The sequence below is a fragment of the Melopsittacus undulatus genome, chromosome 11, assembly GCF_012275295.1.
Source record: "Melopsittacus undulatus isolate bMelUnd1 chromosome 11, bMelUnd1.mat.Z, whole genome shotgun sequence".
Lineage (NCBI taxonomy): Eukaryota > Metazoa > Chordata > Aves > Psittaciformes > Psittaculidae > Melopsittacus > Melopsittacus undulatus.
The window spans coordinates 2,566,410-2,590,556 of NC_047537.1; the positions used below are offsets into that span (position 1 = coordinate 2,566,410).

The 24,147-nt window shown below is 45.8% G+C and overlaps 1 protein-coding gene across 2 annotated transcripts in view; it reads left to right on the top strand.

Moving 5' to 3' along the window:
- The window catches only part of CRB2 (crumbs cell polarity complex component 2), a 35,135-nt gene extending 12,098 nt beyond the window's left edge, over positions 1-23,037 (top strand). For both annotated transcript variants that reach the window (XM_031046492.2, XM_034067738.1), the window contains 11 exons: positions 544-739; positions 1,251-1,390; positions 2,388-2,570; positions 3,502-3,615; positions 13,511-14,458; positions 15,323-15,879; positions 16,733-16,898; positions 17,499-18,366; positions 19,363-19,479; positions 19,947-20,073; positions 21,687-23,037. In XM_031046492.2, coding sequence (XP_030902352.2) covers positions 544-739; positions 1,251-1,390; positions 2,388-2,570; positions 3,502-3,615; positions 13,511-14,458; positions 15,323-15,879; positions 16,733-16,898; positions 17,499-18,366; positions 19,363-19,479; positions 19,947-20,073; positions 21,687-21,914 — 3,644 coding nt within the window. In that variant the 3' untranslated portion in view covers positions 21,915-23,037. The remainder of the gene's footprint in view (positions 1-543; positions 740-1,250; positions 1,391-2,387; positions 2,571-3,501; positions 3,616-13,510; positions 14,459-15,322; positions 15,880-16,732; positions 16,899-17,498; positions 18,367-19,362; positions 19,480-19,946; positions 20,074-21,686) is intronic.
- The last annotated feature ends 1,110 nt before the right edge of the window (positions 23,038-24,147 follow it).

The window sequence follows — 24,147 nt, forward strand, 5'->3', positions numbered from 1 at the left end:
GCAATGCTACACAAGTGAAGAGTACCATGTGTAACTAAAGCTGTAAGAGCTATATCATATATAAAGGTCTAAATAACACTGACTAGCACTGTGATTCTTCTCATCCCTGTTCTCCCTGCCCTCAGAGGATCCCAAACTAAAACAGCTGTCATGAGATTTTTAAAAGCTGTATGTAAGATCAAGATTTTATGGCTTGCTTAGAAATTGGGTGTTATTTGTGAAGTGCTGAGTGGCTGCTTCAGCAAACCTGAGTGTAAGAGACTAGAGCTTCACAAATACTGGAAGCTGTGTTTAGTTTTGAGAGAGGACTAAAATCCAAAACTCTAGACAAAAAATTGTGGTTTCAAATAAAAATTAAAGGTCTTTAATTTGTAGAATCACTGGGCATGAGCTCTCAATATTCTCACAGCAGAATTAGAAGAGATCACTATGTAGCCAGTTTGGTTGGTAGCATGGGGTTTGTGATTCCAGCTCACAAGTCCAGGCAGCACAGATACATGTTTTGGATTTATAACATGAATATTTCTCTGTTTTGCAACAAAGGTGTGAACTGTGATGCTGAAATCGATGAATGTGATTCAGACCCTTGCCAGAATGGGGGCTTGTGCAGTGATCACGTTGGGTTCTACACCTGTACCTGTGCGCCAGGTTATCAAGGAATGCAGTGTGAGGTGGACATCAATGAATGTGTGAGCCAGCCATGCCTGCACAATGGGACATGTCATGACCTTGTTAACAGGTGAGAAATCAACAGTTCATTGACAATTAGATACCAGGACTGATAAAAAAATCACTTAGTTTAAACTGTGAATAGAAATCTGTGGGTGGAGTTGGGTTTAGTGTTTGGTACTTCCCAGTGGGCCCAGTGATTTATGGCAGTAAGTAGAAGGCCCCTCCCAGCAGCAGAACTCCTAAAGTGCTTAAAGGAAGACAGGAAAGTATTCCTGTTATTGCTTCCAGCTGACAGATCAGATACAAGGGGAAGAGATTTGCACAACATGAATGGCAAAGGCAACTGGTGAGAATGTACCAGTGTCTGAATTTATCTCTTCACAGGTAAGGTGTGAACTCAGAGGTTGCTGAGGGTTGCTCTGGCATTAGCATGGCCTTTGTGCAGATAGGATCCTTTTGTCTTTTTCCTCTGCCCCCCAAGAGTTGTAAGGACCGACAGCTCTGTTTGCTCTTCCCTCATACTGGGCTTTGCAGTTGAATGAAGAGCTTATGCATTGCTTTTTTTTGCTGCCCCACAGCTATCGTTGTGACTGCAGTGACACAGGCTTCCAGGGGGACCACTGTGAAGTGGATATCCTGGAGTGTGCCTCTGAACCCTGTCTGAACAGTGCAACCTGTGTGGAAGGAATCAAAAACTACAGCTGTGTCTGCTGGCCAGGTAGGTTAGAAATCTGTGTTGCTATGCTGGCGTGTAGGCACACTGCAATGGAGAGCACATGCTAAATTGCTGTGTTGAAGAAGTAAAGAATTAGTGATCATACTGTGTGATTTTTCATTGTCTAAAACAGTGAGGCTGCCACTGCTGCCCTTTACAGGCCACCCCAAAATCCAGTTGACCTCGTGGCTGGGAAATGCACCCTAAGTCCCAGCTGTAAAAATTTCTTTCTTTTTTCTGCCATTTTCCATTACATGTTTTTCTCTCATGGGTTAAAGCTTTCCTGCAAGGTGACCATTTGGCTCCTGCTTTTGACATAGTGGAGAAAGTGGAGGACTCTGGAACTCCCTACTAGATCGAATCATAGAATAGTTAGGGTTGGAAAGGACCTTAAGATCATCCAGTTCCAACTCCCCTAACATGGGCAGGGACACCTCACACTGAACCATGCCACCCAAGGGTCTGTCAATCCTGGCCTTGAACACTGCCAGGGATGGAGCATTCGCAGCTTCCCTGGGCAACCCATTCCAGTGCCTCACCACCCTCACAGGAAAGAACTTCTTTCTTCTATGCAATCTAAACCTCCCCTGTTAAAGTTTTAACCCATTACCCCTTGTCCTATCACTACAGTCCCTAATGAAGAGTCCCTCCCCAGCATCCTTGTAGGCCCCCTTTAGATACTGGAAGGCTGCTATGAGGTCTCCATGCAGCCTTCTCTTCTCCAGGCTGAATAGCCCAAACTTTCTCAGCCTGTCTTCATATGGGAGGTGCTCCAGCCCCCTGATCATCCTCATGGCCCTCCTCTGGACTTGTTCCAACAGTTCCATGTTCTTCTTATGCTGAGGACACCAGAACTGTACGCAATACTCCAAGTTGAGGCCTCACGAGATGAGCTGCAGTGTCTTCTGAGTCTTATTCTCTCCTTCAAGGCAGCATCAATATTCGGCAGACTAGTTCCAGTAAAGCTGTGGGTGATGCTGATACTGATGTCTCCTGGCAGGTTACACAGGGCAGCACTGTGAAGAGGATGTGGATGAGTGTGCAACATCTCCCTGTCACAACGGAGGCGTATGCTTTGAGAGATCTAACCAAGCCTATTATGGGACACGACCTGAGTTCCCCAGTAATTTCAGCTATAGCCAAGCAGCTGGTTTCCTCTGTTGGTGCCAGCCAGGCTTTGCAGGTGAGCTATGCACTGAATGTTCGAACTGTCTGCACCTGGCAGATGCTACATGGTTTGAGAAGACAGGAATGGAGCAATGTTATTTGTGCAACAAAAATCACTTGGGGACTGACACTTCAGAGGAGTGGCAGCCTGATGCATCAGGAACGTGCTTCTGCTCACATATTGTAGGAATACATTGCAGACAGCTGTCTGAATGTCATTCTCTGTCCAGCAAGCTTGCCTTGAGGCTGAGGCAACAGCCTATGGACTTCCCAAGTGCCTTCATGAATGCCCCCTGGCTGTGCAGATGCCAGGGTGGTTTCTCTTTGTCAGTCTCTCATGCATATGGCAGAATTCATCCTTACAGAGTATCTGTGAAAGCCTCATCAGAGGAAACTAATTCCCTGGGGTCACAAATAACTATTCTAGGTGTTTCCTTGATGAGGCTACTCTCATGACAGCAAACTGTATAATCAAAGTGGGTAGGAGAAGGGTTCTTGATAACTTGCTCTTGGAACTAGGGGCTCTGTGAATATTCAATTAAATTTCACCCTTTCCCTGGTTTGTAGATGTGTATAAAAGGCTGATTTAACAGCTGGGGAAATTCCCTGGTAGGACGGGCTAAACAATAATACTTTATTCTGTTTTGAGAGAAAAAAGAGAGTTTGTCCCACTATTGCATGGATGGGAACAGGTCAGAAGTTCTGATTCTGCCACTGCTCCCTTTTGTGACGCTGGAAAAGTCATACTCCATTTTCCCTAAGGGTTTTGGTGATAGTATCTACGTGCCAGAGTGTCTGGAGAGACATGCTGTAGTGCAAGAAATTCTTTTGCATTTTTAGGTGACAGAAAATAAGTGTAAAAAATCTGAATGCATTTGTCATTCAGATTCTTTCTTTCATGATGCACCTGTGTACTCAAGATGCTTCTTTGTGTTTTCACTTGAAAGGAGAGACCTGCTTTACCAACATTGATGAGTGTGAGTCCCAGCCGTGCCAGAATGGAGGGCTCTGTGTGGATCTTACTAATGGCTTCCTTTGTAATTGCCTACCAGGTTATTCAGGTAATGCTGATGAAGGGGGTGGCTGAAATCAGGTCCTTCTGGTTAGCTAATGATGAGCTGCTGCATTACTGCCTGGCTGCAGGACTGGATTCCGGCCCTGGGTAGCTCAGGCTGCTGGGCAGGGCTGAGATGAACTGCGGGGAGCATGGGATGTCTGCAGTACAGGGTGTGAATGCCATGGGAAAGCTCTGATTTTGGTCAAGAAAGTTGATAGGCTGTGAGCTAGATTTTGTAGAAGAATCTCAGAATATCTAGGGGATGTGTTTCTTGGAGGGGAAGTTCACTGGGATAACTGTGGGGTTTTTTTATATGCGTACTATGAAGGTGAAAAAAAAAAGCCTTCAGATGAAAAAGGGATGCTTTACATTCTAGTTGTCACAAGCTACTGATTCTACCAGGTTGGATCACCGGCACATAAGCCATCTGTAAAACATCTCCATTCCCTGACACCCCTGGATGATAAGACCCGGCAATTTTTGGCCGAAGGCAGTAATGTGTTATGTTAGGAGGTCAAAAGGTCTTTGTGTTGTGATCACATGAAACCTTCTCTGTTTACAAGGGAATGGGGAGTCTGGATTTTTACACAAATGCCCTGCCTGACCCTCATGGGTCTCATTTTTCTAGCAAGAAACTAGGGGATAGTGAATATTTCACATCAGCTCTGTTGGAAGCTACACTGCTGATACTAAACCTCATCTTAGTTTAAAATATTCATTCCTAGTCTTCTGGGTCTTTAAATTCCATGTGTACTCTCTGTTTTGAGCAATTTAACACCAAAAATGGCTTAGAAGAAGGGTGATTCCCGGCACAAATTTGTATTTATGTATTTTGGAGGTGGAAGTCACCTTTCCACAGTGTTACTAGGCTGCCATCTCGTGGGAAAAAGAAAAACTTGAAGCCAAAAGAAAACCTTGTCCCTTTAACTTTCCACAGCAGGCAGCAGCATTCCAGGGGCTGTCTTAGACCTTTATTGCATGGGAAAGTTTTGTGGTTTCCTTCTGTGGTCATAGTGGTTGAACTCTGTTGGTGTAACTCTGTCCAGCACTTTCCTGGGAAGACCCATTACACAGGCCTTTCACTCCCAGAATCTCAAATCAGCTCCCAGTTAATAGCTTCTGTAACTGGGCTGAATTCTTGGTGGGGTTTTCTGACCCATCTCGTTTGCTTTGGATTCCTAGTTTAGGCTGGGCCAAGAAAAAAGATGCTTTTGTAGGTAAGACCTTTTAAAATAGGCTTTTATCTAAGCTCTTTACTGCTACTTTCTTGGGTAGTTACAATGCTGTACTCATGAACTGAGATCTTGCCCAGAGGGGTGGTTTAAAGTTTATTCTAGTTGTCAGAATTTGTGCCCTGTTCCCTTTTCCTCCTTCAGTGCCCCAGCACCCTCACAGGGTTCAGAATTTCACTGTGCTTTGCCACAGCTGCAGAGCTGTTTAATCCTTTCCAATTCTTAGCATGCTCATGGGCAGAAAAGCTGATAGAAACACAGAATGATGGCAAAGGAGTGCTAGAGTTCATTCTGTTGCATCAAATTTGGGTTCATTAGTACTTGGAAGGGGATTAGAAGCAGGTTGCTCTTCTGGATATTGCTTTTGGTAAAGGACTTTGTTTCAGCTGAGGTAGTTCTGACACATTAACAGAGTGAAAGGCTGGGAGCAGTCTGTGAGATCAGTGAGTGTGTGTGGAAGAGTGAAGCTGACAGGGAAATAATAGCAATTAATCTCCTCTCCTTTGTCAATTAATCCCAGTACAGTCATGCTGGGTAAACAGCTTATTACTTCATATTAGGATCACAGAACAACTTTGTGAAGCTTCCCATAATGTTTCTGTTCAAAACACATTTCTGTGGCAGCTTAGATCTGCCATGAACTTGGGTTTAAACTGCCTCCGCTGATTAAAGTGAACTTGCTACTCTGATGAAGAATGCTTTCTTGGGGCAGCAGGGGGTTCTTTCTGTACTTTTTTGCTTCAGGCTGAGGAATTTGGGGAGTGTTGGGATAACAGTGTGAGTCAGGAGAAATTCTTGCTTTGCAAATTAACTGCCTCAGTGCTGTCTCAAGCTACAGCAGTGCAGGGAGATGAAGCAGCTCTTTCTGAAAGACTGTTGTTGTAAAAGCGTTGCCTCATTCCCAAGAGAATGACATAATAGGTCCTGAAGAGTCTGTTCAATGTGTCAGTTTGTGCTTTAGTGGAGGATGTACCCTAAGAGGGTAAAAGAGGTAGGAATCAAAAGATTGCATGGGTACTAAAGGAAGTGAGGGGAGAATGAATCTTTTATGGTCTTGGAAGAGGTCAGCTGTGGCCAAGGAGGAGAAGCATATTAGGAAAAGCCAACAAAATGAATACTTTATCCATGGGAATGGTTTCAGCCAATAGTTTAGGCCAGGACATGAAGAAGACAGGTACCTCCCCACTCATATTTGCACTCCTGCTAAAGCTGTCCCTAGAAAGGCAGTGTCCTAAAGCACAGTGCTGTGGCATGGGTCAGCCTGGGTGATTGGGGAAGAGCAGCATCATTTCAATTGCAGACATCCTATGACAGTGGCACCTTGTGATCATGATGAAATTCTAAGCTGTTTTGCACATGGCTGAGGAATGCCTCTGCCTTGGTGAGGAATCAGAAGGTGATGTGGTAGTAAACTTGGGAGTGATTGGGACTGTGAATGTATCTTGATATAATCGGAGTGCTTATTGTCTGTTTTACTTTGTTCAGCCATAATGTCTTTGTCAATTGTCCTTAAAGAAGTGGGATACCTTCTGTGTAGTTAGCTATAAATGGTTACTCTGTAATGCTAGCCCAGATCAAATAGGCTGGAATTCCAGGGTCACAGGTCATGAAATAAATGGGAGATGCTTCTTGCTTCCAACCACCTTTGGATAGATTTGATTTTTTTGTGCAGCTTTTTCTTGATGTCAGATTTGGTTTAGAGATACAGTCTCTACAGAAAGGGCAGCTAAAAGGTTAAGATAGTAAAGATATTAGAGGACTATTCCCCCTTCAGCAGAATCCCTTTTGGTAAATATAGCTGAAGGAAGCTTGGGAACACTTTGAGAGACCCACATTCACTTCCTTTCCATTCCACATAGCATCTCCCTTCTGGATCATAGCTCCGTGGTTAATCAGACCTTTTAACTTCCCTGTTATCTGACTGGAATGCCACAGGAGCGTACATGTCAGTCTAGATCCTGCTGTGTCTAGGTGTCAGGTGAGTTTTGATCAAAAGTGTCCTCTGAGATCCTGATGCTTGTGACTGCACAATCTCTTTTGAACTAGCCCTGTAGATTTCCTGACTATGGACAGCCTGAGATGTGCCAGCTCACCATGGTTAAAGTCTTTTTGAGAGAATTATTAGTGGTGGAGTAACTCTTAAGAATTAAATTTCACTTCCTTACTAACTGAAATGGGTGAAGCCCAGCTTAATGTCATCTTTAGAATGAGGCCAGGCAAGTACTTGGACAGAGCAGTGTCTGAGAGAGAATTCTCCTGTATACGGGGAGGTGGCAGTCTTGTAATGGTGCCTACCAGGGAGAGATGACTCTATGGGTCAGATCCAAAGTTCTCTCTCCATTGTGTAGCATTTTGCTGCTAAGATCCCTCTGACATAGTGTTCTTTATCTTGAACTCCTCCAAGAAGTTTTACAAATGATTAGGCACAAAATACTTCTGTGAATTTAAACCCCATGACTGAATCTTATAAATTGCATGACTGCCAGTGTGTAAGAATGGGGACTTGAAACCTCTAGAAGATGAATCATCTGATGCTTTTAATTTCCTTAGAATCTTCCAGTTTTAAAGGAGCTAAGCAGTTACTCCTCAGTTACGTGTAGTTTGAAACAGATGATCAGTGATCCATCATTGGGCTTAGAAGAGGTTTTAAGTATTTTATCTTGTGCATATAGATGTGTGTGCTATTTAGAATTGTCAATGACTGTATTTCTCCATCCTCATATCCATAAGACAACCCTATATCCTTAACCTGACCCTGATAAAAGCAGCATTCCCAGTGTTTTCATTAGCAATATTCAGGTAATGAATTTGAGAAGATGCAGTGAGTGGCAGGTGATCAGAATCTGTGCTGACTTGCGCTACATGGGTTTGGGTATGATGTATTTGAAATCAACAATATACAGGTAGACTCTGTGTGTCACTATATACCTCTGTGTGTGTGTGTGTGTATAAATCAAAACATTGATCTTTCAGAAGGGATTTAACATTCTCCAGTTTTCACAGTTACACTTTATAGTTGCAGTTGGCAGTTGAATGGGCATAAGCTACCCATTTGTTTTCTCTTGAACAATAACAGAAAGGCCACATTAGCTAAGAGAGGTAGTATTTCAAATCTGTGCTCGGATAGGTCTATGTGTGCACAGGACCCAGACATGACTATCTGAGAAGTTCTGACTCCAAACAAACACTCACTATATCCCTCCCACTTGAATTATCTGTATAAATTTACTGGCATGTTTGGATTGAGTGAAAAGAAGAAAGTAAAATAGCTACAAGAGTAGCTGGAATGCTTTCTTTTAATATCTTCAAGTGATACTGCTACAGCAGATTCCTGACTGACACGTGGGAGTTTTTGTTTGCTTGGACCTGACATTGATACCAACAGAGGCTCCAGGTTTGGGGAAAAGCTCCCAGATAGCATTTCTTTGCAGAAATAAGAGCCTTCTCGGGGTTCTCTACAAGATGAAAGTACAACTCTGCCTCCAGCAACTTTACAATATGAAAGAACATTTAAAAAAACCCCATAAAACCCCAGAAATATAGAGGAAAAAGAAGAGATTACAACAGTTAATTGTATAAGGTGGCTGGCTAATGAGGAAAGAGGGTTTTCATTCTGCAGTCCCGTGTTTGAACCAGTATAGTTGGCATAAGGCAGGGAATTTCCTTCCATTCAGTTTGACTTCAGAAAAATAGATGATACGTATTAAAACTTGAGCCTTTTCTTCATGGATATTGCAGAGTGGAAATGCTTGTGCTCACCAGTGAACACAACAGGGCACATGGAGGAAGGATGCTACGTGAAGGGCTGGTCCCTGATTAAGTCGGTATTGAATGTACAGCAGAGCCCAGGTTGCACTCTGCATTTGGAACTCTCCTTATTTGTATGGTTTGGATATTACACAGTGGTGGAAATGCAGTGTGTTGGCTTAGCTTCTAAAAAGAAAAATCCGTATTTTGGCTTTGTTCCTGGAATTTGGAGTATTCACCTGGGAGGTGGTGAGGGCAAGAGATTGTCTCTTGACATTTTACTGTTGGAGCTAATGCTGTGGATAGTGCCGGGTATTACTGCAACACACTGAGTGAGAATGCCCTGTGAGTACACATTCTTCATGTCAGCACTGACAGGGGCCAGCTGGGGAGGTTTAGAGCCGGGCTGGATTAGTTCTCGCTGCAGAGCAGGGCTCTTCTATATTGGCTGGTTCCATCTCCAATCCCTTTTTGTCTGACTGGCATCAGGGAGCGCTTACACACATTCTGTTGTTCCAGTCCAGCCTTTTTGTCATTCCTCCTCCCCCTTTCACCCCCGTTTTTTTCCCTCAACTGTCACAAATGTCCACAAGGAGTCGGCCATGAAATCTGTGCTGATTGGCGTGATCCTGAAGGGAATTTTTCTGCTAGCAGGTAATGAGATCTATAGAGTAATTGCAGTGTGTCCTGTTTGCGTGCCTGCCCCGGGCAGGGAGCTGCTTGTGCGATTAGTGGGAGCTGAAGGCATGAGAGGGGACAGGAATTGACTAGAAATGGAGAATGTTTTTTATTTTGAAGGGACCTAAGTTTTGTTTTGGAAACTTTAGGGGAAGGAATTTCCTTGTTGTGCAAGATGAAAGCAGAGCTGTCAGCGTGCTCCACGGGCATCCTTGCTGCAGTCCTGCCCTGCTCACTACAGTGATCCAACCCGGGGTGTTCCAAGGCATGGGTCCCTGGTTTTGGCCTCAGAGTACTGTGTAAACACACAGGTGTCTCCTGGTGTTCAGTTTGCTTTCTAGAGAGGTTTCTGCAACTTCCCTTTCTCCTTTCATGATGTAAAACTCCTTTCTTGAGAAGCAGTTTTTGTTTTAACTCTGAGGACACCCCTTTGGTGGCCTGTGCACTTCTCCATCTCCTCCCCCACCGTCCCCTTGAGTCGTGCACAGTGGGGGAGAGGTCAAAGCAGCGTGTTGCCATGGCAGTAATTGTGCAGATATAATTGTGTCGGGTCCGCTTGCAGCTAATTCTCTTTCTTCCCCCCTCTCTCCCTCCTCTCTTTTTTTCTTTTGATAATAATAATACAAACCCTAATTAGGATGCACCAGGGAAAGGTTGCTAGGAATTCTGTTGTCTTACGGGAGAGGGCAAGCCGGTGCTGGCCGGGAAGCCCTGCTGAACTCCCATGTTTCAAGACTGGGCCCATGAATAGACCTCGTCCTTTAAGTTTTTTGGTATATGACAGCTAAATTAAAAGATTTCTCTTTCTATGTGTTTATTCTTTGAACATACTATGTATCTTTGAAGTATGTGATTTATACACTGTGTACAATGAATCCTTATTGATAGCAGTCAGTAAATCATTACCTTCATTCAGGGAATGGTGAGCTTTGTGGGTTTTAGTAACACTTGATTTACGAAACAAGGCTGTTCTCACCACATGGGTAACACTTCAGAATCTAGTGGCTAGATGTGTATTTGAAACTACTGCAGGCTCTAAAAGCTCAGCAACTTCTGTCTGTTTCTGCCCCTGTGGGTTATTGCCTTGGGACTGTTAGCTTAAACACTGATGAATTAACTGGAATGTTTGAAAATACTTGTCTCCAGATAGCAACCTTTTAAATAACAGTTGTCTGATTTTCAGATAACGAGTTCCACTGGCTTGTGTGTCTTTAACTAGATAAGAAACTCATTAAGTATTTTGAAGTCTCCTAATGATGCAGTGAAGCAGGTTGGCAACATTGCTGTTACTATTGATGGTTCAAACAATAGTACACATTTGAGCTAAGAAATTCAGAGGCAACAGAGTAGAATAGGTTAAGAGTTAATTTGGTTTTGTGAAATGGAGTTGTTCCCACCCTCTTATTTTATGAATATACCCAGTTGACAAAAATCACTGGTGATACTGGAGGAGGGGAGAGAGCGAGAGCACTGGGTCGTGAAGGGTAATACTGCTGAGAGATGCATAAGGAGTTAGTGATGTAGCACCGTGTAACTGTTCAATAAGGGGTGACTTCCAGGAAAAAATTGCTGTTAACCAGATTCTCAGAACTCTTGCAGTTTCCTCTGTTACCAGTTTGTTTTAAAAACTGCTCCAAATTCAAATCTGGCTCTGCACTGGCTTCTGGGAGGGCAAGAATGCCCTAGGGGGGTCATTTTAGGGGTGCTTTCCTCCTGCTTTAGTGCTGTGGAGGATGGCTGTTTGCTGGTGGAAACAATGACAAAGATGATGCTTGTAGGTTTGGTTCCTCTAGGAAGAGCTGCACTCCTCTCTTCCTGCTGCTGAACATTTCTTCCCTTTGCCTGTTGTAAGCTGTGAGGTTAGACAGCAGGGTGCAAAGATGTGAAGTGTCAGCTTATTCTTTTCACCCATTTCAAACCACTAATCTAAGAAAATCAAACCAGCTGCATCCCATGGGAAAGCTTGCTGTTTAATTAGCCACCAGCCTGGGGTTGTGCACTCACCATAGGGACTAATTTGCCACCTGGTGTGAAGCGCTCAGCCCACAGGTATCAGCTGGGAAGCTGCCTAGGCCAGATTCCTGCTGCTGCACAATGGGCAGAGCACGCTGGCCAGAGGAAAGGGAGATGTGGTCAGGTCAGGAATGTGATGTGGAAAATGGGGCTCCCCACCCTGCCTCTCAGCCTTCTCAGAAATGCAGAGATTGAAAGCTTCTCTCCTTTTGTTACCCAAACCGATGCTATCTAATCCTCCTCATTGATAAATATCAACAGCTCTGATCTGAAATGAGCAGCATCTCAAGGATTTGGGACTGTACCAAACCTGTCTTCCTGACACCATTCAACAGCCGTCTCCCTTAAATCTGACTGCATATTTGCCTTTTACGCTTTTGAGAGCCCTCCAATCCACTAATAACTCAGAAAATGCCACATAGTTCTACTGCTTTACTGATTTATCTTAACTCCAATTGAAGTCTTCCCATCTTCTCCCAGACTGGGATTCTCCAAGCTGAGAGATGTCCATTACATTCTATTTATTTCAATTAATTTCCTTCATGTCTGGCCATAGCTTTGTGTTGAAGTCTTAATTCTATCCTTGCTGCTTCCTTTACAAGTAATATCACACTCCAGGTCCTGTGTGCTGAGCAAGCCCAGCATTAAAAGCTGGAGAAAAAGGTCTGTGCTGAAGGTAGTATTAGCAACTCTGAATCTGTCCACCAGTTTAGCTCTTCTTCAAGGCAGAAGTTATTGGCCAAATTCAGTGCTTTTCCACAGGCACTACACAGCAGTTTTCTTCTAAAGCAGTTTAGTTCAGTAGAGCTGTGTCCTACAGGAATCTGAGGTAATGTTGCCTACAGAACAGCTCTAGCATAGCTGGAGAAGAGCAGAATTACCAGAACCTTCCATTCCTTTCAGTGTTTCTCAGAGCTCCATACATTTTCTGTCCCTACAGTGACACAAACCAACATTTTGGAGCTGGAAGCTTCACCAGTCTGCAGAGATAGCACTGGTAACAGCATTAAACATGGGGGCTAAAAAGGAGTAAAGCAGTTTGGTTAGACAGCCGTGTACTAGTGGTTTGTGCAAACTGTGAGGCGTTGCTGGAGCATGAGGGGGACAAACTATCAAGATTCCAGAAGCCTGTCTCTTTGCTAAATTCTTTTTTCTCACACATCAAGTCCAGCTCCAGTGCTCCTAATGCCCCATCTCCCCTCATCTCTTCCCCTCAGGCAACTCTCTAATCTCTTTGACAAGCACATTCTGTCTAGTGGCTTTTCTTTCCAAATGTCTTTTGTGTTTTGATTCCCCTCCTTTGTGTGCAAATTCCTTCTTTTTCTTTCCGCTGTCCTCATTGTGCTCACTGGCTAGATTTGAGCGGGTAATGCTATTAGGTTGGGATAATCCATGCTTGGTTTATCTATGTGACTGTCTCTGAAGATTAGTGAAAACCAGTGTTATGGGCTAGATAAAATGAACTGGTTCGGAAGGGCTCTTCTATCAGTCTGGAGATACTCAGGAAAATGACAGCAGAATTTCATTAGCCAGATTTGAGTGTAATGTCTTGTAATTTAGTAGAGCTCTGTTGGGATACATGTGCCTCCAGGAGACAGACGTACTCAGTGCAGTACTTCTTACCCAGTTCGCTTCTGGACAGAACAGGAATCAGCTTAGTGCAAGTGTGGCAAAATGCCTGTTGAGCATGTTTTGTTTGTTATTTGGTAGTGAATTGAGTTCTGTGAGTGTTTTACAACTCAGGCTCATTTCAGAATTTGAATTTTGTTAACTGAGGCTTTGCAGTAACTTCCCATTTAACACCGTCTGTAACAGTGTCTCTGGTCAGAGCTGTAGACTTGAGTTTCAATGTAGCAAATCTATTATGAAAGAAGCATAAAATCCTTTTCTGTGCTGTTGTATTTCTTTAATGTCCTCTGCATGTTGGTGTTAGAGGTTGTCTGGGAGAGGACTGTTTGGTGGATGATGGGGACTGACTGGCTGAGGTTCTCTAATTAGCCCCTTCTTTGCAGCATCTGGAGGGCAGCACAGAAGTATGGGGTTATTTTGCTCTTATGTCAGTGGTAGGCCACTCTGTAGTGATCGTGAGGCTTCCTGCTGGGAGCTCTGGTTTATGGTGGTTTCCTGAAGAGAATGGCTTGGAGGGCAGCCTGTGCCTGCCAGGCTTGGTCTGGGAAAGGGAGTCACAATCCCCTGCAGTGAGATCCCATTTCTAAATCTCTTTCGCAGGTGTGGAATGTGCTGTTAACATCAATGAGTGTGAGGAGGGTCCCTGCAAGAATGGAGCTGTCTGTGAGGATGGCATTGCTGACTATACCTGCCACTGTGCCCCTAGCCAGGATGGCATTATATGGGGAGGGAAGAACTGCTCTGTCAAGCTCACTGGGTGCCAGACGCACGACTGCCAAAATGAGGCCTTGTGCATCCCAACCTACCAAGCTGAGAGCCATGGCCACCTGTGCCAGTGCCAGCCTGGTTTCTATGATGCCACATGCTCAACACCAACAACGTTTTCCTTTGCTTCCAGAGGGTATCTCCTCACTGAGCTGCCCGTGAACAATCAGAGCAGGAGGGACGTAGCAGGAGATCAGCTTGCCAGCGTGTCCCTCCGCTTCCGAACCACCTTGCCCAGCGCTATCCTTTTTTACCGAGGCCATGAAGCTGAATACTTGTTCCTGGAGCTCTATGACGGCATTCTGCATGCAGGACTGAAGAAGGAGGATGTTTGGTACCTGCTGCTTCTGGAGGGACTGAGAGTTGATGATGGCCAATGGCATAAAGTTGAAGTTGTTCTGCACAGCACTATGGAGCTAAAGCTCTGGCATGACTCTTGTGATGCAGGTGTCTGCCTGAAGAGCTCTCCTGTCCCAAATGGCACTGCTTTGATCCCACATACCTTTCAGAACATGTATGTGGGAGGTGCTGAGGATTCAATGGCCAACAACACACATAGCCAGCAAGGCTTTGTTGGCTGCATGGAGGACCTGCAGGTAGACACTGAAGCTGTGCTTCCAGCAGACCTGCCTGAGGGTGAGTCCTCCCCAGTGAAGCGGGGCTGTGACCGGACCGAGTGGTGCCTCTCCCAGCCCTGTTTCCATGGAGGGCTGTGTGTGGACCTTTGGGCATCCTTCAGGTGTGACTGTTCCAGGCCTTATGGAGGCCCAGCTTGCTCATATGGTAAGTGCCATGTGATTTACATCTGCCAGCTCCTCTGTCAACCCATGCTTTAAAGATACTGGATAAGCATTAAAGATACCAGGTAAGCAGTGATGCTAGCTCTGGAAACAGTATTTTGTACTTGACCAGTGAGAAAACTAAGGCAAACCCCTCTGTGAATAAAATTCTCATTGATCCCTTACCTGTCACTTGCTGCTGCAGGAATGATTGTCAGTTTGTGATGCAGATGTTATTCCTTGTTGAGCCAGAGGCTCTTGACTTTATCTTTGTATCAGATCTATGTGAATGCAGCAGGGCTGGGAAGTTGTCTTACTGTGAAAAGTTGATCTTGAGTTTCAGAGTTGAGGATGAAGGGGAGTGTATTTCTTTATAGATAAAACACAGTGTTAAAGGAAGCTCTTTGACAATTTTGAGTTAAAATAATATCTGTTTGCATTTTTCTGCTGTTCCTGCAAGGCTTTTCTAGTAATCCTGCTCAGTTTTTTGTTTCACCCCCTAGCCCAGAGCATGGCAAGGACAAGGTGGTTCTGCTGTTACCAAATTCACAAATTTTAAAAGCAGCTTTGAACTTTACAAGTCCTTCAGTCAATCTGCTACATGGCAAGGGCTCTGCTAGACCTGTGTTTCCCTCTTCTCCAACCTGGGTGCTTGAGTTCATGCCCTCCAGAGAAAGCAAGGACACATTCACCTACTTCTTAATTTCACAGACCTGTGTGGGGAGAGAGCACAATTACTCTGATCCATGTTGAAAATGTTGGGAAGAAAGATTTTGCCGCATTCATACAGAGTCGCTGCTTAGAATATCCCTGTGCCAGCTTCATTCCCCTTGTCACTGAACTGATGTGAGTTTCTTTTCTCTTCCAGAGCGCCCAGCAGCAACATTTGGCCTAGAGAACTCCACCAGCTTTGCCTCTTTCAGCCTCTCTGACAGCCTTGGTACAAACTTCAACATCTCCTTCTTTATTCGGACTCGGAAACCTAACGGTTTGCTACTGCAGATCAGCAGTGGAACTGCCCCCTGCCTCACCATGTACTTGAGGGATGGCAGGCTGCAGATACAGACGTTGTCTGCAGATACTGTGACATTTCCAGAAAATCTGGTTGATGGGAGAAGACATTTGGTAGCTCTCTCTTTCCAAGGAGGAATTGTTGGTGCTCACCAATCGGACACGTATGTGGAGCTGGGACAGCTCATAGCAAGACCTCTCTTATCTGGTTATGAAGTGTATATTGGTGGGCATCCTAATCCAGACAATGCAGATATGTGGGGAGGTTATTTTAAAGGCTGTTTGCAAGACCTCCAGCTGAACAGCCACCAAATACAGCTTCTTCAAGTTGAGAACTACAGTCTGCCACAGGAACTCAATAGGACTCAGAGTGGTAATCTGGTGAATGGTTGCATCTCTGATAACACCTGTAAGGTATGATGCCTCTCGTTTGGCTCTACATATGTGCAGTTGTTTGTTATAGTTCTGTGCTTACAGAAAAGTTTGACTGTTGCTGATACCAGGAAGATGGTTATTTTTAAGTTTTGGAGGACACACAGTCCCATGTGCTCCTTTGTCACTCAATAATCTACATACAATTTTAGCACCAAGTTTTCTCTGTAGTTTTTATAGTCTGTAGAACTTGGGCAGTCCCTCTCTTATGTGGCCTATCTCCATTTTGCTGAGCCTGCACACTTGTTCCAGTTTCCAGCCTCACAGCAGTAACATTTCCAGCTCCTCCCTTCCTCCTGTTTCAATTGCACAACAACCTCTTTTCTCAGGAATTTGCTGCTTCAGCAAGGGCAGTTCAAGGAACTGTCTCCATAGTGCTCTTAGATAAGCAGCTGCCTTTCCTTCACACCACACGTGAAGGTGAGGTGACCATATTCCCTAATTTTGCCCTTCTTGCTCATGGGGCTGTAACATATTGCCATGCTTCTGGTATTAGAGGTGTCTTCCTAGTAACAGAACTTTTCAGGAGCATTGCAGCTTGTTTTGTTTCTCACCTTTGCTTTAGTGCTTTGATCTTTTCTAAATTGATGGAACTCTGCCTGGGGAGTATCTCCCCAGCACCAGTGCACACAGGGAGAGGAAGGGTCTTGGGAATTTCTTGTGGAGAGACCCTTGTGCTTTCTTCACTGCTGTTGAGTCACTGTTTTAATTACCCTTCTTTCCTGATTCAGGTCCTGCTTGTACTTATCTCTGCTATCATGTTTCCTTCTACCAAATTCACTTAGATGCAGAGAGGAATTACTCTGCCTCTAAATTCTGCTGTTTTGTTTTTCAGTCTGAACCATGTCAGAACGGGGGCACATGCACTGTCACCTGGAATGATTTCCATTGCAGCTGCCCAGCAAATTTCACTGGGAAGTTTTGTGAAGAGAGAGTCTGGTGTGAGAGTGACCCATGTCCTGAAGCTACCACCTGTGTAGATGTTCCAGCAGGATACGTGTGTGAGTACTGTTATCCTGCTTATCTGATGGTAAAATCCCCAATGTTCACTGTCTGTAATCTCTGTAAGGTTCAGCCATTTCTAGACTCTTGGGTTATTTCACCACACAGGACCAGTTCAGTGTTTCAAATGTGTCTTGAGTTCTCTCTTAAGACAGAACCATAGAGAACAAGCAAACTAGTTGGCTAATGATGCCCTGATGTGGAGGGAGGGATGTTTAGTGGCTAGGAAGTGTTCTGGAACTTGGGTGTTGGGGTGTTCCCAGCTTTGCCATCCTGTCTCAGCAGCTTTGGATGTGTCACTTCCCTGATTTATGCTGTAGGGTTTTTTAGCAGTAAAAGGGGAATAGTGTTTCTGTGCAGTGCTGTGAGACTGCTGAGTACAATTGCTACACAAGAGCTGGATATTATTATTAGAGGTACAGTTGTAAACAGGAAGGGCTTTAAGGATGCCAGCAGCTAGGGCTGTAATCCTACTCACACTGAGCTTACATGGTTCTTAAGGAGAGAACATGCCAGGAGTTTGCCATTGGTCTGTCTCCAACATGACACCAACTGTCTTTCAAATCCCTTATGTTCTACCCCACCCCTTTTATTTCTAGGTCTGTCTAATGCCACATTTGGTAGTTATGCTGCAATTGAATTTACCAGCAGTGCATCAGTGACTAGGACTCTGAGCAGCCTCCATGTGGACTTCAGAACCAGGGATGAAGATGCTGTTTTGCTTTGGGCTGTGGAAGAAGTGGATTCCCTGCAGATAGCCATTAAGAACTCTTCCTTGCTTGTTGACATCAGGAGTGGGAATAGCATTGAAGGCGTCAGCTTCCTGAGTCAGAATTCTGTCACAGACGGTGCCTGGCACAGCATCTCTGTGTCCATGGAAGAGCCATCTGCCCTTTCTTCCAGATGGCTCATTCGTTTGGATGACTCTGTTAATATGACTCTGCAGGGAACTGCTGGGAACTTGGACTTCCTGAAGAACAATGCACTCATTGTTGTAGCTGAAAACTTCACCGGCTGCCTCGGACAAGTGAGGATCGGGGGGATCTACCTCCCATTCGTTGGCCACCTCTCATACCCCCAGGCAGAGCAGTTCCAGCAGTCCAGCAGAAGGACCATCCAGCTGGGCTGCACTGGTGCTGATGTTTGTGCTTCCAGCCCTTGCCTCAATGCTGGCACTTGTGAGGACTTGTTCAATTCCTTCAGCTGCGCCTGCAGTGCTGGCTGGGGGGGGCTGCTCTGTGAGGCTAACATTGATGACTGCCAGTCCAGCCCATGTGTGCATGGGGACTGTGTTGATGAAGTAGCAGATTTCCAGTGTCAATGCTTCCGGGGGTTCATTGGGAAGAGGTGTGACATCAACGTGGATGACTGCGTGCGGCACCAGTGCCTGAATGGGGCTACCTGCATTGATGGGGTTTATGGCTACTCCTGCAAGTGCCCTCCTCACTATTCGGGACCTCGCTGCGAGTAAGTGCCTTGGTTGGTTTGGTGCAGCACATAAATTGGACTTCTGTTTTGGGGTGCTTTGGGAGAATTTCTCATTGCAAGTATCTGGTAGGTGAAGCACCTGAATTGTGCTGTGAATTGGAAGGTGCTGTCCAGGTCCAAGTCCTCCCTGTCAGGTGCTCAGACTCATACAGGATGTGTCCTTCCTTTTCCTGTGGGTGATCCCCCTGCTACATTTCAGAGCTGTTTAAAGTGCAGGTCCTGTATTCTAGATTCCAGGTGCATTGCATGTCCTGGAGTGACAAGAGTGGTGCCAGTGGGATGGGTTCCTGGGCAGAGGGCAATAGGGGGACAGTCCAACCTCAGCTGAGAATGCTGGCTTTGATAAACCTTTGATGCTGGGTTTCTAGAGTTGACCTGTAGGAGGAGTTCCTAACTGGGTATTTATGGAAATGCCCATTGCTACTCCCTCTTTGAAAACAAGCCTGACCCTGACAAATTCTTTCCTGTAATACTAGATAAAAATACATCTGCACTCCTACACTGGCTAACAGCATTCCTTCAACAAAGGACTTGGTTGTATTTTGTCATTGGATCTAAGACTATGAGCATTGTTTCTGTGTACTGGTTAAAAAAAATGTGTATTTGAGTATCCTGCTCCTTATCAAATACGGACTGGGAGGAAAAAGGTTATTTACCCATCACCTGCTGCCTGCACTGCTTAGCACTGCACATTTCCTTACCTCTCTGTGGAGCTCATGTAAAATCTGGTGGGAAATGAGTATGGAGTCAGGAGAAGGGCTGGGGATTTTCAATAAAGTCTGTATTTATAGCATTTGTTTTAGTATGGCAAAAATCCAGCATATTTTAGTCACCAAGGTATGCCTCTTATCAGTAAAGGAGGTAGGAATCAACATGCTACTTAGACTTCCATAGACCTGTGCCTGTTCAGACTGAACATTGACACAAATACATGGCTGAGCTTCGGTTACGTGATATGTCTCTTGTTTTTCCCAGATGGCCATTCCCACCTGAGCAATGTGGGAAGAACTTCACCTGCCTGAATGGTGGCAAGTGCGTCAGTGAGAGCTGGGGAGCCAACTGCACCTGCAAGCCAGGATTCACCGGAAGGAAGTACGTGCTGGTTCTGTGATGCCTGCAGAGGAGCTGGTGTCCAGTTGTTACATCAGGGGGATGCCTGAGCAGGTTCAGTGCTTCCTCCTCTGGTACTTTTGCCATTCAAACAACTGCTCCAGAACTGCACGAGCTGTTGTTTTACCAAGAGGCAGCTTGCTACAGTCCTGCTGACAATACCGGTTCTTGCAGTGTGAACTGCTTCCAAGTAGTTCTGAGCCTCATGAGAATTCATTAACTGTGCTAGAGACCCAAACTGGCTTCAGTCATACAGACATGACAAAAGGAGGATCGGGATCAAGGGGGTGGAATTCAGTGTTGTTGGACCCTGGAGGGAGCACCTGAAAAAAGTGCAACACGAACTTCTCAAATGAATGAGGCTATTTTAGACTCTGTGATCCTGTGTTCTAGGGCACAAACACACACGTGACAAACCTCACTGAATTCAATGTGCTTTTCCTTTCCAGCTGTCAAATTAACATAAACAAGTGTGAGCCAAACCCTTGCCAGAACGGGGGCACCTGTCAGGACTCTGAGAACAAATACGAGTGTCTGTGCAGCGCCAGCTACACCGGAGAGCGCTGCGACATCAACGTAAGCACTTCCCTTTGCTTGTGCTCCTGTTTTCCCAAACTGGGTTGTGAGGTGCAGCAGCAGTAGACTTAGAATCATAGAATCATGGAATCATGGAATGGTTTGGGTTGGAAAGGATCTTAATGTTCATCCACTTCCAACCCCCTGCCACAGGTGGGTTCTAACCCACCTTTCACTTGAGCAGGTTGCTGAGAATGCAGAGTTCCAGGGGTGGGGAACACTGAGGCTGCCTGGTCAGCACCACTGGGAAATCAGCTGGTACCAAGGAAACCCAAAGTGGGAAATGACTTTTGTTTCACAGTGCTGTTGCGTGTTAGGCCCCAGCGTGTAAGCCTTGCTTTTTCTCTGGGGAGCTGTTGCATGGAGTGGTAGCTTGTCTGGTAACCTGGGAATGTACTAACCTGAACTGCATGGACAAGGCTGTGCGCCACGGCGGGGTTTGCTGCTGTTGCTGTTGCTGAGGCTTCTGTAATGCATGTGCCAGGGGTCACTGACATTTCCAGTTTGCATGCATAGACTCCTTCAGGCATCTTTCTCCTCTGTCCCAGGACACTCTTGTGGGTTCCTTGTTTCCATTTTCATCTTCCCCAGCACCTTCTGCAGGACTGTCTTGTCTTTCCCTCTTTAAAGGCCAGGGCCTGGTGGGGCAGGGAGGAGGACAGGGCATGGCTGCTGGCTGGGGGTGCTGTGAACATAGCTGTGGAGGCAGAGGGGTGTTAGCTGTGCTCTCGCTCTTTCTTCCTCCCACCAACAAGCAGCAGGGAAATGCCTCTTGTGTTGGTACTTGGGACTAACCCTGTGCATGCTGTGCAAAGCTAGAACTAACCCCGAGCGCATCCTTGAGTTCTGGCAGGCTCAGAGCATCCACTTGAGCTTCAGGCATGTGAAAATGGCAGAAGGCTTCCAGGTACTTGGGGATTATTCCTCCTGAGCTGCATTGCTCTGTGACATTAGCATAAGCTGTAAGGTGTTCAAATGCTGGAAATAAGCTGGAATTCTTCTGGTGTGATCTCTAAGGTGGCAGATACCAGTGTGTGTTAGCAGTAAGAAATATTTTAAAGCTTTTTTTTAAGGACAAAAATGCCACAGTTTTATTTCATTCTTTGTTGTTGTGTTCCACTCATTCTTAATTCCACCAGAACCTAAAGCATGTGTGTTTGGGTAGGTTTCTGTCCTCAGTACTTGGGTCTTTTATCATCTCCATCTCCCATCCTCCCCTTCCTGCTACAAATTGTCCTCAAGCATTTTTATCCCGTGGGGACATTAAATATGTGCCTTGGTGAGAAGTTTTAAACTATGAATTCAACAGATCTTGTACTCACCATTCACTGTGCCCATTATATTATTATTATGGTCTGGTTTTGGTTTTTAAAATGGACTATTTTTAATGCCAGGTTTGAACATGTTTTGCTGAGAGCTTAAAGAAGGGACAGGAGCATTCTCTGTGCAGGTGCCCTCAGACCCTTGTTCCTTCCTTGTCCTTTCCCATTCAGGTACAGGATATCCTTGCTTTTCTGAAAACTTTTTGCCCTAATCTGACCATTTTGGCTTCTTCCACTGCAGTTTTTGTAACCACGGGAGTTTCATTGTTTCTCCATTAATTTCTCTTACAGAAAGGGACTCCAGGGGCTCTCTTCCCCTCCCCACTAATTGAAGTAGCTGTCCCTGTAGCCTGTGGCTCTTTACTGCTACTCAGTATTGGTCTCATATTCATGATTCTCACTGCAAGGAAGAGGCGCCAATCAGAGGGAACCTACAGCCCGAGTCAGCAAGAAGTGGCAGGAGCACGGCTGGAGATGGACAGTGTCCTAAAGGTGCCACCTGAAGAGCGGTTAATATAGGCCCTGCAGTGACAAGGAGATGCACCTACAAGGTCTGCTTTGACCTTGACCTTTTTCCAGCACTTGCAGCAGCAGAACCACCCCATCCCAGTTTTCTTAAGGCATGTGTGGTGATGAAGATGTGGACGTAGAAGGACCAGGCAGAATGTGCAGGCAGCGGCTGCTCCAGCGGGTTTCAGTGAGCCAAGGCAGTGCAGAGCACTGGCTCTATGAGAGGCTCTGCTTCTGCCCTCCCTGCCCCATGGACTACTCCAGCCATTCAGGGGCTGGGGAGGAGCTCTGGCTCCACTCCCCCTTTCGGGCAGCATAGTTACATCTGCTTTAAATGGCAGGGTTAAATTAGGTGCTAATTTACAGATTCAGATCTATATATGCCTTTAAGGAGTGTTGTGTAGAGGGTGTTTAAGGTTGGTTTGTCTATACTCGTTTGTTTCTGTCAACTGAACACTCAAAGCTTTCCCAGCTCAGGTGTGTGGGGTTTCGCCAGCAGCCTTCAACAGCAGCAGCAGCTGTGACCTCCTGCCCTGCCACAGCCACCCTGCTACAGGGAACTGCGAGGAATGACTGAACTCCTTGTGCAGATCAATGCTCTATGGAGTGATGGCTGTTAGACATTCCCATGGGTACCGCGGTCAGAACTGGGCACGTTTTGGGCCATTCACTGAGCTTGTGGCTCTGGGGGTGGGCAGAGAGGAGCAGGGAAAGGATTCCCAGGCTGCTCTGCAGGCCCTGGCCTCTTGTGTGACAGTGAAGGACTGGGGGGAGCTACTGTCTGGCACTGCTGTCAGCACAGTGCTGCTCAGAGGGAGGCACTGGGGAAGGGGAATGAGGGATGTGAAAAGCAGCACTGGCCCCGTGGAAGCTCTAACCCCCTGTTCTGCTGCAGCAGCCGGTGTGGGCCCATCTTAGCAACTCCTCCGTGGTGGGAGCAGTCGGGGTTGCAGGCGCTGCCCTGCTCCTGGCAGTGGTTGCAGCCACGACGATTGTCATGAAGAGGAGGAGAGCAACTCAGGGAACGTACAGCCCAAGCCGTCAAGAGAAAGATGGGGCTCGAGTGGAAATGTGGAACGTCATCAAGATGCCCCCAACTGAGCGGCTGATTTGAGAACTGGGGTCACACAACAGCGTCATGGGATGTGTTTTTGTAGGCCAGGTCTGTACTTTAAGCTACTTTATAGGGTACTGGCACCTGCCTGTCACTACTTGCAGGAAGATTCAGCTGCTTGAATGAGCTTGGTTATTGCAGCTCATCCCATAAATAATTGTGTAAAATCGATTTGCCAGTAAAGGTTGGGAGGGGAAGAAAATGCGGAGGGGGAGGGAGGAGGAAAGTGTGGGACACAGGCTCACTGTCACAAGGTCATGCTGCGTGTCACCAGAGAGCAAGGCCAGCGACTGCCTCTGCCATGGGGTCACTGTGAAAGGCACCTGCACATACGTGAGGTAGGTCAAATTAATGGGAATTAAACACTGTGTTAAGAAATAATGTGAATAATGGGGTGGTTTCAAACCCGTGTGCTTGTGCCTCCTCCACAGAGCTGCAAGAGGTCACTGGCTGGTGGGATGTGTTTGCTAGAGCTGCTGCTGTCCTTCCATCACTGTAGAGTGCACATTGTGACATGAGAACTTGAATACCACTGTGTGACACTGAGGACTTCTACTAAAACCTTTCCTAGGCCTAGACTAAACCACAGGAGTATTTTAAGTGCCTTTCTGAGCATGAGTTGCCAGTTACAGTGTTAACCCTCTTTGGAAGGAGGATGTTTGTATGTTGATAAATGGATCACTTCCTTTGGTCAGCTGGGTGATGGTACCAGGATGATGACAGCAGCACAGCTGCGTCAGGCACTGCACAAGCATGATGGCAGAATGGACCTTCCTAAGGGATTGAAGGTTTGAACATTGTAGTGTTTATTTGTGTAAGGAGCAGGGAAACAGCCAATTAAAGACCTTTTCCTCTCAGACAGGCAGATTTGGGGCTTCTCAGTACAGGAGAGTGGGATTTAGTTCACTAATACAGTTTCCTTTAATCCAAACCTGCCATTTGTGTGGTAGTGAGGCACATTGAGTGTACATTGAGTAGCACATTGAGAGGCTAAAAAGAGTATTTATTTTGTGGTGTCACTTCTCCATTGGGTCTGTTGTAGCTGTGGTGTTTTCTTCACCTGGGGAAAGAACTGCAGCAGAGGAGGCCAGATAGGGTCTGGAATCACCAGTGTGTCAGGGTAATTAC